We start from the raw sequence: 14,129 nt of genomic DNA, 5'->3' as shown, positions 1-14,129 counted from the left end.
TAAATTTGGGTTGAATACTCTACCCTCCAAAATTGTTGTGATCCTCTATACTTGTGGGTTATCATGCATTACCAAGAGGGCCCAGAGATATCTCTCTGATACTCAGAGTGACAAATCCTAATCTCGATCCATGCCAACCCAACAAACTCGTTCGGAAACACCTGTAGAGCATCTCTATAATCACCCAGTTACGTTGTGACGTTTGATAGCACATAAGGTGTTCCTCCGATATTCGGGAGTTGCATAATCTCATAGTCAAAGGAATATGTATAAGTCATCAAGAAAGCAATAGCAATAAAACTTAACGATCATTATGCTAAGCTAACGAGTGGGTCTTGTCCATCACATCATTCTCCTAATGATGTGCTCCCGTTCATCAAATGACAACACATGTCTATGGTCAGGAAACTTAACCATTTTTGATTAACGAGCTAATCAAGTAGAGGCATACTAGGGACACTTTGTTTTGTCTATGTATTCACACATGTATCAAGTTTCTGATTAATACAATTCTAGCATGAATAATAAACATTTATCATGATATAAGGAAATACAAATAACAACTTTATTATTGCCTCTAGGGCATATTTCCTTCATCAAGTGCTCGTATATGTACTCCATATTCGAATTCATTGCTTCAAAGAAAGGACAAAAAAATTAGCACGAACATTTCACCAAACACTTGTCAGACGTGATGACCCCTGTAGGGCGGATGGTGCCTGCGCGGCGGAGGACTAGCGGCATGACAACCGGGTGTGGCGGTGGAGACCGCGGAGGTCCGGAAAGGGTTTGACGGGGCGACCGGGGTGGTAGAGCGGCGATGTCAACGAGGGAGGAAGAGGATGCAAGAAGGAGGGAAGGATGAAAGCGCGGGGTCCGGAAGGGGTCTTGGGTGAGTCGGGGGTGTCGGAGTCCAACGTGGCAACAGTCTGGACTCCCGCAAAGCTTTCCTAATTTGCTTTCGGTTTGCAGGGAGACAAACAAGCAAACTAATCCACGAAACAATGTGGGACGATGTTGGATGACAAATTGCACCCGAATAGCTTGATCCAGACGTTTCCTATGTACTCCATCTGAAATTATTTGTCACGAATATAAATGTATCTAAATATATTTTAGTTCTAAAATCTAAACACACTCATTTTTATCTATTTCTACGACAAGTAATTAGGCCTAGAGAGAGTAGTATTTTATTATTTTTCACACTGTCAGCGTGACTCACGCATGAAAATTGTTGGCGACATACAGTTTGCTACTCCTTGCCCGGGCCCACGCTCCAGTGTCCAGATAAGCGAGCGCACGGGTCGCCGGTCGAAGCGGATATGCGGCACGCCGCTCTACTTGCCTTGCTTCCATCGCCGCGTCTTCTCTCACATAAACGCACGCTTCCATCGGGAACAGACAGCGGTGCGTAGCAAAGGAAACACGGCGAGGCCGGCGATGGATGTCAAGTGCCGGCGTCTGGAGGGGAAGGTGGCCGTCGTGACGGCTTCCACGCAGGGCATCGGCCTCGCCATCGCCGAGCGCCTCGGCCTGGAGGGCGCCGCGGTCGTCATCTCCTCCCGCAAGCAGGTCCAGCCACACCCCTCCTGGGGTCTCGATTGCGTCGGCCGTGTGGTTTGCTTTCTCTGATCGAGTGGTTTCTTGGCGCCGCAGAAAAACGTGGACGAGGCGGTGGAGGGCCTCAGAGCAAAGGGGATCACCGTGGTCGGGGCCGTCTGCCACGTCTCCAACGCCGAGCAGCGCAAGCACCTCATCGACACGGCCGTCAAGGTGAGATTTAGGCTGTCTGTTCTTAGTTCGGTGGTGGTGGTGGTAGGGTGAGAGATTTCCTTTGACAGTGCTGGGGCCTGGGGCTCTTGGGTTACAACGTTGTCAGATTCGTTACTTGGGAGCTGCGATTTTAAATAGATCGGCACTCTACAGTGGAATTTCGGCCCGGGTGAGGTGTTGGTTTACTAGACTGTGAGTTGTTCCCAAATGTTGACCAAATTCTGCATACCATTCTTGTTGGCTGTTAGACAAAATAGGAGAGGGCGAAACTGCTATTCTGCGACCCTGTTTGTTTCAGCTTTAGGCAGCAGATTCTCCTAGGAAAAATCAGAAGCTGAAACAAACAGCTATTTGGAATCAGCTTGCCATTGAAGCTGGAGCTGGATTCGGGCCATTTTCAGTGTAATTGCCTGAAGCACGTCCAAGTATACTTCAGTGAAGCAAATCCACAGGTGATTCGAAGCCAACTGAAGTTGAATCAAAGAGGGCCAGTAGGGCGCGAATGTTCAGCTTGGAGGCTTGAAATGTGACACGCTGCTGGCCATTTGATTGCGTGTTGCGGCCATGTGTTTGTGTTTGTGTTTGTGATGGAAACGTGGTTAACATGGAAGGACCAGTGGGTGTTGCGCGATACGGCTGTCGCGCTGTAGCAGTATCCATTCTGAATAAAACTGTTTTCTTTTGAAACCAGAGCTCTCATTTGGAGAGCAGTACATGTGTATCCACAACTATGGCGATCGCTGTATTATTTTTGTTGCTGCTTAGTCCTACTTATATTTCTCTGCGTCTAATGATGTAGGAAGAGTTCATGGTTAGCATTTCATTTTGGGTGCATCTGAACTGTTTTTTTTATCTTACCACAATTACGAGCTGATAGTTTGTGCTCATATCTGAAATACTTTACTGCATCTGCATGTATACTTATGATTATTGCAGCGAGGTAGTATTGAAATGATTGTGGTAATAACCAAGGTGTAATGTCCCTGAGATAGAATGGGGAATTTTTTTAGGTGGATAGAACATGGATTTAGGATATAAGAGAGTTAGTTTGGGGAAGAAGAAAGAAGAAATAAGAATTGGGGAGCGGATATTTGTACTCTCATTTGATATGCAATACCATTACAGTAGAAGGCTTTATAAATTGACACATCCTCACAGATATTGACCTGAATCACGTTACCAGCATGTGACACGGATCTACAGATAGCGACCTGAATCACAGCACCAGCTTGTGACACAACCCCACAGGGTCTGAAGATCAAAATAAAGCAGTCTCATTTCCATCTCTCGCCCTTGCTATTTATGTCTTTCTTAGCATCAACATCAGGGCGATCCTGCCCCAGTACAGGGCTGGTCCATGACAAAAAATTAATTATGTTACTGCAGAATTTCGGACATATTGATATTGTTGTCTCCAATGCCGCTGCAAATCCTTCTGTGGATAGCATACTAGAGATGAAAGAGTCAGTTCTTGACAAGCTATGGGATATTAATGTCAAAGCTTCTATTCTTCTACTTCAGGTGAATTAATGCTGCATTCTAAATCCTAATTTACATGTTCTATAAATAACTGTCGCACAAGTAATCACTTCCCATTTTCCTTATGTTAGGACGCCGCACCACATTTGAGGAAGGGATCATCTGTGATACTAATTTCTTCAATTGCTGGCTATAATCCTGATGCAGCTTTAACGATGTATGGTGTTACAAAGACTGCCCTTTTTGGTCTCACGAAGGTATATGCTAATCCTTTGTGATTGTTGTGTTAGTGCACGCGTATTGATTCATATCAAAATTGTAAAGAATTGTGTGTTAGTGTGGTTAATACTCACTTCATTTCGATATACTCCCTCTGTAACTTAATGTAAGACGTTTTTGCATAGACCATGGAAGCATCGACTTACTGAGAAATGACTTCTTAATAACCTATTAAAAGACCATACCGGAACCACCTATGACCTAACCTCTTCAAAGCATTTAAGCAGGGGTGGAGAGTAGAAGCGTTGTAAGAACTGCTCTTGGTTCGCTGAATGGACAGACGTTTTGACGATGACTCTTGCTTTCATGGATAGATATAGCAAAATGGAAGGACTATTTATCTTGATAAATATATTGTATATAGGAATATATTTGTCCTAGGCAAGTTAATTGATGGACTCGCTTGAGGGGAGAGCGTATATATATAGGTAATCCACGATTTTATATGAAATTTATCTCATCAGATGAGACATGCTGCTTGTATGTGCTGAAAGCAAAGCTACCACTGACAGGGTGGGGGGATGCTCCTACAAATTAAGCAAAATTATCTTGTAATAACAAGTTCATAAATTTACACTTTGAAAACCCGGGAACTGGAATTTTGTGGCTATAAATAAGCGATTGGATGTTGTCACTTGTCACCTTGAGAAAGTTTTCGAGTTCGATTCTAGGTTCCCTCCAAATCCTTACACACTACAGACATGCTTATGAATTGAGCTATACTTTTAAGTGCACAATTAATCAGATTCAGTGATTCACATCTGGCAAACGCCTAACTGTAATTTAGTGTCTACGAATGTGTGCACTGATGCGCAAGCTCGATAGAGTTTAATAGATTAGCATGATGAATCTTGCATTCACACATATGGTCAGATGTTGCACGTCTACAGTTTAGAGTACCAGATAGCCATCTAACAGAACATTGTAAACTTTCATGACAGCTGAAGTTGTATTACAAGGCGGTTTATTCCCATCACTGGGTATTCATGTTGTAACTTTGTGACCATATTTTATTGTTAATTGTGGATTTTATGTACATGTGACAACTTATGCATGTGTGCACATGATCTTGAATTGCCTAGTTGTGCATCTTAAAAAAATCTGAGAAAAATTATGTGCAGCAAGTAAAACATTTGCACTTGCAAAAAGTGCGCACATACAAACAAATAAGACTAATAATAAGTAGCACAATTTTCTGTTTTTTTTTGCACCCATGCACATAAGATAATATTTGTGCACTTCTTTTTGCATGTGCGCTTGCTGCACATCATTTTTTTGATATTTGTTGTAGGGTGCATAAGTGTGACTTTCAAGTTCGTATGCAGTCACCCATAAGTGCACATATGCTTTTCCCCTTAGGCCTCTTTTGGTTCATAGGATAGGATTATCATAGGAATAGGAATCTTGTAGGAAATGAGATGACATGTATCTCAAATCCTATGAGTAGGAATAGGAAACAAGATGTCATTTGGTTGACATCAAAGGAATTTTTCCATTGAGTCTAGGCTCTTTTTTATTTTCCTATGAAATGTGGAGGATAGGAACCAATCCTATGTAGGAATAGGAATCCATTCCTATGAACCAAAGGGCTTTAAAGGAAAAAATCCTATAAAAATCCTATCCTCTAGAATTCCTATGAAATTCCTCTAAAGCAAAGGAGGCCTTAAACTGTCAGGATATACATTGTTTTACACCTGAAGAGGAATTTTCTCCACTGACTCTGTCCATATATGTATCCTTGTCCAGGCTCTTGCTACTGAGATGGGCCCAAATACCCGTGTTAACTGTATAGCTCCTGGGTTTGTTCCTACACGCTTTGCTGGTTTCCTCACAACTAATGAGACCATCGTGAGTAATTTCTGATATCCATCATGCTCCTTTTCTTGTATATGTTGGTATATCTGGTTGGTCATACTCATAACAAAGAGGCAAGACCCTACATCACTTACAAGGAAAAGTGAATCAAGAGGGCAATTGTACATTTTGAAAGTTTCTTGATGAATAAGATTCATTACTAGCCACACATTTGCTGCCTTGTACTGCTGACACAGGCTTATACATAGAAAGCAAAAGCCTGCACATATAAATACACTGATTTTCTCATGAATTATTATGTTTCCCAACTATACTGCAATTAGTTTTTTACGAACAAGAAAGTAGATAAACTTTATATTTTGAAAAAAGTTCAAATTGTGCAGCAACTATTGCCAATATGGGATAACATTATAACTAACATTACTGTTGAAAAACGTGAAGGCGCTATTTTTACTTTACACATGGAATGACCTCTGTCAAATCTCTGAAAGCAAGGGAGCACTCAGAAAAATGGTACAGTTAAGACACAGAATGAACAAGAGATTTAAAAAACACAACTCATTTCTTACAGAAATATAATTAGCATGACTGATTAGCATGCTGTAGGTTTAACGTCCAAATCATCTCAAACGATGTTGCACAAGCTTATCTCCAATCGGTGCTACCCCAACTCTAACACGTATATCATCATTTCAGACCCAATCCTTTCTTGTGTGGCCACATATCCATCTCAACATGTGCATCTCTGCTACACCGAACTGCTGGACATGTCGCCTTTTAGTTGGCCAACATTCAGTGCCATACAACATCGCATGTCGAATCGCTATCCTATAGAACCTGCCTTTTAGCTTTTCTCGCACCCTCTTGTCACAGAGGACACCAGAAGCTTGCCGCCACTTTATCCATCCAGCTTTGATTTGATGGCTCACATCTTCATCGATATCACCATCCCTCTACAACATTGGCTCCAAATGTCGAAAGGTTGCCTTCTGAGGTACCACTTGCCCCTACAACATTGGCTCCAAATGTCGAAAGGTTGCCTTCTGAGGTACCACCTGCCCATCAAAGCTAACCTCCTCCTCATGCCTAGTAGTACTGAAACTGCTTCTCATGTACTCAGTTTTAGTTCTACTAAGCCTAAAACTGCATCTCATGTACTCAATTTCAGTTCTACTAATCCTAAAACCTTTCGATTCCAAAGTCGGTTTCTGCGGCTCTTTACTTTATATTATTAACCCCCTTCAGACTATCGTTGACTAGCACCGCATTATCCGCAAAGAGTATACTCCATGGGATATCTCCTTGTATATTGTGAGCTCATCATCACCAAAGCAAAAAGATAAGCGCTCAACGTTGACCCTTGGTGTAGTCCTATTTTAATTGGAACACCATATGGGGGAGCTCAAACCAATGCAACAATGCAAAGCTAGGTCAAGCAACAGATGCTCAACTCACTCTCTCAGTCTCACAAGACGCAACTCAAGAAATTAGGAGATAGAGGGGAATCAATGGAGGAGATCAACAAATGGCTCCAAGAGCCATCTACAAACCCCCCTTCACATAGAGGGGAGATAGGGGTTCGGGAGAGGTGATTTGTGGCTCAAAATAGTGGTAAAAAATATGTATGATTGGCACCCAAACCGATGGGGAAGTAGAGCCCTTAACTAGCCAACTCCAAAAACTAGCTGTTTGGCTCAAACAGACCTTCTCTGGACACCCCGCGCCCGTGGGCACGGGAGACCCCATGCGCATGGCCTACCCAGAAACAACCTACAATAGAAACCTAAACATGCATAACTTTGTCATACGAACTCCGATTTTGATGATCTTGGGCTTGTTTTAAAGCTATGGACAAGCCCAAGGTCCTCAGATAGAGAACCACCCAAGATTAGAAATAAAGAATGATGCAAAAATGCGAAGGTTTGAGCCCTTTACATACGAAGTGATCAAGCTACTCGCCTGAAAGTCCCTCTTGATAGTACGACTATCAAACCTATAATCCGGTCTCCCACCAAGCACCATGAGACCGGTAAAACTAGGGAAATCTGGCTAAGTTATATCTTTGCCTTGCGCATTCCGCTTGAGCTTGATAAGGACGTTAATGCTTGCCTCAAGTTGAAATCCTTTTCTTGACCACAATCACTTGGTGAAGATACTCGAATTGCTTCCCCCTATTGCAGTGAGGGAAGCCTTCACTTAAGCACATCTTCACATGTACATTATCACGAGGTTGACCGCAAGCCTCAAAGCATGTAATCTCCAGATGCTCATCTTGCACCGCTCAATGACCATCACCACTTGATGTCGCTCATCTTGCACTTGCACTTCTCAATGACCATCACCACTTGATGTCATCCTTACATAGGCTACTTGAAATCTTTCTTTTGACGAAAGCCCATGAGAAACACCTAACCCACATAGACATAACAAACGTATAGCATGGGATTGTTCATAAAGCGCAATTCACAATTACTTACCATACCACTAGATCACTAGATGCCATGCGGTACATTGGTTGTGCTTGTGTATTGACCATCTAGTATATAATCTTCTAGCTTCATCTTGGTCAACTAACATCTTTATTCATGCTCCATCTTGGTTTTTGAAAGCGACAATGAACTTTTTATTTCACTTCATTGCTTCAAGACTAGATCACCAAAGACTCTTTCATGACCATATCAAGTTTCACCATGGACATCATATTGGTCATCACTTGCTCTTCTAAATGCTCTATCACAATCTCTTGAGAGGCACAATGAATTATTCACTCTAGTAGCTTGATTCAAGACTTGATCAACCAAAACCCAACACACAAACCCAACATGTTCTTGTCTTATAACCATAACTTGAATTCTTCCTTAAATAATTCTCTAAAGTCCTTGATCCTTATAAGCTCAAATATGTCAACCTTTGATATCCTCCAATGAACTCCACCTTGATCATATTTGGTTACGCATTGAGATCGATCTTGATGGCTTCAATAGATATCTCCAAAGACCAACTGGTAACCTCACTGGACATGAGACCCCAAGAGTAAAACCCTAGGCCCTGGCCGTGGGCATGGGGCCAGGGACCCCATGCGCATGGGGCATCTAGAGAGTTTAACACTCGACCTCGTGTGCACGGAGGTCAGGAGGCCCATGCGGACGATGTGTCTGGAGAGATTTCCCTGGGCACGAGGTAAGCAGAGAGGGATACCATGATGATCTCTACGTGAGTCTTTTGATGGAACTCTTCCCAAATCAAACCAATATGCTTCATGCATCACTATGGAACAGTTCTTCATGCAGGATACAATGCACTTGATGCTCCATATGAATTGTCATTCAATACCAAAGCTTAGAGCATATCTTCATCTTTATGGCAATCATCCTTGAATCCATCCAATATCCTTAAGGTACCACCTATGGAATATTCCTTCAAATATATCTCCATGAAAGCATTAGTCCATAGAGATTGTCATTAATTACCAAAACCACACTTAGGGCTACATGCACTTTCAGGTATCATCAAAGGAGTCGTCCAACTCAATGGTAGAGCTCTCATTATCTCCATTGAACAGCTTGTGGAAGTACTCTTCCATCTATGCTTGCTCTCCTCGTTCTTCACCAGAAGCCGATCTACACCGTATGCATTTGACTTGGTTGATACCCCTTGACTTCCTCTCTCGATCTTGGCCATCTTATAAATCTCCCTTGGCCTTGTACTTCTCTATGTCGTCTTCTTTGCCACCTTGTACTTCTCTATGTTGTCCGCACTCCTATCCAGGTGTATGCGTATAAAACAATCTTTCTTGTCCTTAATAGCCTTTGGACATCATCTTTCCACCACCAGGTATCTTTAGCTTCGCTTCTACTTCCCTGGCCACCCCAAACTCCTCTAAAGCCACCTTACGAACGCAAGTCGCTATCTTCATCCACATATTGCTTGCATCACTCCTTCCTCCGAAGGGCCCTCTCCTTGAAAGCTTGAATTGCCTCCGCCTTTGAGTTTCCACCATTTCGTTCTAGCGACTTTGGCTCGCTTATCCCACTGGACACGAATCTGAAAGGGAAAGTCAACCACCACAAGATTATGTTGAGGAACAACACTCTTTCCAGGTATCACCTTACAATCTAGGAAAGCACACCTGATTTCTCTTCTCGAGAGGATGAAATCAATCTGGCTAGAGCGTTGACCACCACTACAAGTCACTAGATGGGATTCTCTCTTTCTAAAGAGGGTGTTAGCTATGATGATGTCGTAGGCTAAAGCGAAGCTTAAGACATCCTATCCTTCTTGATTCCTACTGCCATAACCAAGGCCCCCATGTACCCTTCAAAACTTGTGTTAGATGTACCCACGTGGCCATTGAGTTGATAACATTGAGCACTAAGTCCCCAACAACCAGTTTGACCAGGATAATCCGGTCCCCTTGTCTCTTGGCATCTACCACTCCATACTTGAAGCTCTTGTTGATCAAAGATACCTACTCCATTTATGTTTGTAGTTGCCCCATGTACCACAGCTTGAAGCTGGTACCTTTTCACCTCCTTCGCCTTTTGTCCCTTCCATTTGGTTTCTTGAACGCACAGGATATCAATACCTCTCCTCACGGCTGTATCAACTAACTCCAATAGCTTGCTCGTCAGGGACCCTACGTTCTAGCTACTATGCGGGTCCTACTAAGCTCGGCTAGCTTCCTTACCCTTCGCATTCGTCGAGTCAAATGCGAAAACCCTTGCTCGCTTTTCACTACACCCGGGCGTTGATGTAGCGCGGCACTAAGGGTGCGACCTGATCCGTGCTCGCTTATCACCAGATCAATATGAAGATACGACGCATCAGAGGGGGGGGGGGGGGGCTTGCCCATTTAACACCACACTTGGGTTCCAATATGGCTCGTCGTTAAGATGGTTATGCCCCAACAGTGTACTTCTGGGTTTCATCTCCATAAGGGTGGTTGAGTTTTGACATTGGCTCGATCATGACCCTCCTCCTTTACCTGGGCTTGGGACCGGCTATGGTGTGATGACCCGTTCCTTGCTCACTTATCACCGTATAATTAGCAGGCTTTGTTATGGTCTGCCATCGAGTCATTGACACATCACGGGAAGTTGGAGAACCAATCCAATGGGCAGAAAGTAGAAACACTGTATGGTTGTAGTGGGTCTTCTCATACCAAAAAGCTATCTTGAGAGTTTAAGGACCCTCGACCAGTGTGAGACTTTTACCACAATCTCCCACTTCAAAAGATTAGTGTTATTAAATTGATCTTCGTACTTTCTTAATCATGGGTAGTTAGTTATCAGATGTGTTACATATTCATGGATGGCAATTGTAACTATATATGCCATGGTCAATATGATTATTAATATGGCGATTTCAATTAGCTAATGCATTGTTTTTCTTTCAATCTGCCAGAAATTCATTATTTTTATTTTACTTTAAGTACTCACTCATATCTTGCATTCAGTTGGTCTTTCTAGTACGGTAACAAGTTGATCTTTAAAAAAATGCTGTTTCAAACAAATACAATATAAAAATATATTTTATGACAAATCTAGCAATATTAATTTGATATTGTCCATCTTGGTACTTTCGGTAGTTCTTTCTGAATGATTTACTGGATAAATTCTAAGACTGCTTAGATTTTAAATGGCCAGGTTCTTCTAGATTCTTAATTTCTTTGATGTTCACTGTTATCCTAGTGCTTTTGTCATCTTACACATGGCACTGCTCTTCTCAGTCATAAATTAGGTTCTTACGAATGCAAGCTATTTCAGAACAATATTGTTGTCTGAATAGCTGTAGCTGTACCACCAAGTAAATTGAATGTATGTTTTCTTCCATGCATGTATATGTACCTAACCAAATAATTCTACAGAGAAATGAACTTATCGAGAGGAGCATACTTAAGAGATTGGGTAGCGTGGAAGACATGGCTTCAGCTGCCGCTTTCCTGGCATCCGACGATTCATCCTTCATTACAGCTGAAACAATTGTTGTTGCTGGAGGAACACAATCAAGACTATAGATAAGTTTTGAGGGTCAATCAGCTACAGTGTCATGATCAATAAATATAGTGATACTAGTAGGTCTAGTATACAACATTTCAAGCATGCTTAGATATAAACAAGATGCAGTGTAATAAATTTGATGTTGGGGCACCATACAGCAAGGACGAATGATAGTCTGTGGTCCGAACATGTATTTTTGTATAACCTGTGTTCATGTATAGGAATTGCGGTGAAGTGACAGAGTATGCCGCAGCATTTTATTTGGGGTTTCAGTTTTTCAGCGGTTTAGTGATTATTTTGAGCCAATGAAACATTGCAGGTTGAATTGCTGTACTTTGTCTCCCTGCCTCATTCATACTTGCACCCTTCCAGATTTCGAATGAGTCTTCAGTATGTCTTTATACTTTTGTTTTTCTTGCTTCGGCCTATTAGTCATACTTGGAATATTTGGCCTTCATTTTTTTGTCATTGTTAAGTTATTATTGCTGCATTGTTTGAGTCTAGGCGCAGTGTAGGAGTGGGTTAAGTTTTGGACTTACACAGTTCGTTACAACGGGCAACGTATTGAGAATTTCTATTTGGTGGTTTTTTTCTCGTAAACCTATATTTTGCTTGATTCAACCTGCAAGTCAGCAGAACATATTTGCAAAATAAATCAAGGTGGTAATTATTAGTTTATGAAATATATGATTTATGAGAGAGATATCAGTGAACAACAATCTAAACATATTAGTGAGCGATCGCGGGTGAAGGTGCAAGGGTGGTGTGAAAATTGATCTCATGGGCAGCTAAAGTTCTCAAGTGTCTGGTCCAAGCGTTCAAGCACTTCTGACCTATTCTCTGAGTTGTTTCAAACTCACAAAAGATTTTTGTAAGAAATTACAACGACCAAATCATAGTACTGGTGGGTTGAGTCATTGGACAAGAGAGGAATGCATTGGCAAAATTTGGAGAAAATGGCTATCTCTCAAGTCAAAAGGAGGGTCAGTCTTCAGGGACATGCAAATCTTTAATAACGCCATGCCTGCCAAGCAAGATCGAGATTACACGAGAATCCTCATACCTATGTGTTAGGGTTTTTAAAGAAAGATACTATCTGACGGAGAATTTCCTTATGCCGGGGTGCCCAACTGAAGCCTTGCCTACGTGGTGGGCTATCTTGCCTATGTGGTTTGATTAGACGTTGAAACGGGAGCATACAAATGTGGCACAAATGGATGGATGTGTTCGGAGTGATAGACCTCAATTCAGTTGGTGTCGACCTGATTATCAGCATCGGGTGCATGGATAGTCAGCTCGTTCGACAGTCTTTTTACCCACCCGATGCAGATGCTATATTGGCTATGCCACAACCAAGATTGGCATGGGAGAGCTCAGGGATTTTTTTGGTGAAATCAGCCTACCGATAAATCATTGACAAGAGATGTAGCGAGGGTGTTGCTACTGATAGTTCTCGAGGAAAAAAGCATACGTGGAAGGCTTTGTGGAGGCTTTAGGTGCTTCCAAAAATCTGGGTGTTTTGGTGGCCTATGGTGAACAATATGCTGCCCAGCTATAGTACTGCACTGAAGACACATCCGAACGATGGTGATCTGCCTGTTGTGTAGTCATGAGGATGAAACTATGGGCTAGTTTGGTTTGAGACCTGGGAAAGATTTGCCTGGCCTGGAGCTTGCCTGAGATCAACCTGGAGACTGTTTGGTTGATGTCCTCCAGAGGCAGACTAATGCCTGGCCTGGAGCATGTAGTATGGTAATTAGCCTGGTCGAAACACCTTTCGACCAGGCACATTCGTTAGCCTGGATCAGGCGTGCTCCATCGGTCGCCTGGATCGTGCTTGATATTCTAATCGTACTTTTTCTTGTGGGTCAGCAACTTTTTACAAACTGACAAGAGAAATCATTGCTACGCTAGTTGTGGACACAAACCAAACGTACCGCTCCCAGGCTAGCCCGGCCGGTAAATTTTTTGCATGTATCTAGGCCATGGCCAGGCTTCACTTTCTCCCAGGCATGAATGTTAGGCCTCGATCCAAACTAGCCCTATATATAGCCTGATGCCTTGCGACCATGGAAACCTATTTTGGGAGGTAGCAACAACATATTTCAATATCAAGCAAACCAAAGATGCACCCAAATGCTTGGACCGAAGATTTCTGGATGCTAGTTTGATGTCGAAGAAGGGCAACTATATGCATAATACTTATGTGGGCCATATGACATAGCTTGAACAACTATACCCATGACGAGGAGATACGTACTCATCGAGGAAATTGTTCGCTCACTGGAGATCCTCTCGCATGTAATGGAGAGGGTGCAGATTGATCTGATCTCGCTCGGTGTAGTCCTTTAGAACCAGACTTGACCAACCTAAACATCGATGGCACGGTAAATTCTATGCATGGGAGAGGACGAGAGTGGTGGTGCGGAACCACGATGGTGATTTCATGCTACATCTCGCCTATGCAAGTATAACGGAACCTCTTGTGCTGAAGCTTTTGGCATGTTAAGATGCAGTAATTAAGGCAAGAGAAAGAGAAAGAGGGTTTTAAGGATGTGACTACTTAGAATGTGAAGAAAATGTGGGAAGCAGTAACGGGTGAAAAGTCTATGGGCTTTCATATCTCTCGGGAGATGTAAGAAATGGTTCAAAACTTTTGAGCTTTGTTTTTATACGCGGGAGTGCTAATGCAGCAGCCCACCGCTTTGCAAAAGAATCTCTAATTTTAGATATAGCAAAACAATTTGGTACAATCTCCGACTTTTCGAACTATAGCTTGCACTT

At 42.5% G+C, this 14,129-nt stretch overlaps 1 protein-coding gene across 2 annotated transcripts; it reads left to right on the top strand.

Annotated features, from left to right (window-relative positions):
- Positions 1 to 1,311: 1,311 nt before the first annotated feature.
- LOC123103327 (tropinone reductase-like 3) lies at positions 1,312 to 11,678 on the top strand. 2 transcript variants are annotated; one of them, XM_044524870.1, is made up of 6 exons: positions 1,312 to 1,572; positions 1,657 to 1,773; positions 3,160 to 3,294; positions 3,384 to 3,509; positions 5,278 to 5,379; positions 11,213 to 11,678. In XM_044524870.1, exons 1-6 carry the CDS (start codon positions 1,441 to 1,443, stop codon positions 11,360 to 11,362), a joined length of 762 nt encoding a protein of 253 aa, XP_044380805.1. In that variant the 5' UTR covers positions 1,312 to 1,440; the 3' UTR covers positions 11,363 to 11,678. The 2 variants fall into 2 exon arrangements, with proteins under 2 accessions (XP_044380805.1, XP_044380806.1); XM_044524871.1 differs by lacking the exon at positions 5,278 to 5,379.
- Positions 11,679 to 14,129: the final 2,451 nt, after the last annotated feature.

This window comes from Triticum aestivum, chromosome 5A (genome assembly GCF_018294505.1).
Source record: "Triticum aestivum cultivar Chinese Spring chromosome 5A, IWGSC CS RefSeq v2.1, whole genome shotgun sequence".
NCBI lineage: Eukaryota > Viridiplantae > Streptophyta > Magnoliopsida > Poales > Poaceae > Triticum > Triticum aestivum.
This window is presented reverse-complemented; position numbering and strand designations above follow the sequence as displayed.

What these genes read in the sequence shown, in the direction of transcription:
- LOC123103327 (XM_044524870.1), top strand. Translation starts at nt 1,441, where the DNA reads ATGGATGTCAAGTGCCGGCGTCTGGAGGGGAAGGTGGCCGTCGTGACG. An exon ending in CCCTTTTTGGTCTCACGAAG is followed by an intron (nt 3,510 to 5,277) that starts GTATATGCTAAT and finishes ATCCTTGTCCAG; the next exon opens with GCTCTTGCTACTGAGATGGG. An exon ending in TCACAACTAATGAGACCATC is followed by an intron (nt 5,380 to 11,212) that starts GTGAGTAATTTC and finishes ATAATTCTACAG; the next exon opens with AGAAATGAACTTATCGAGAG.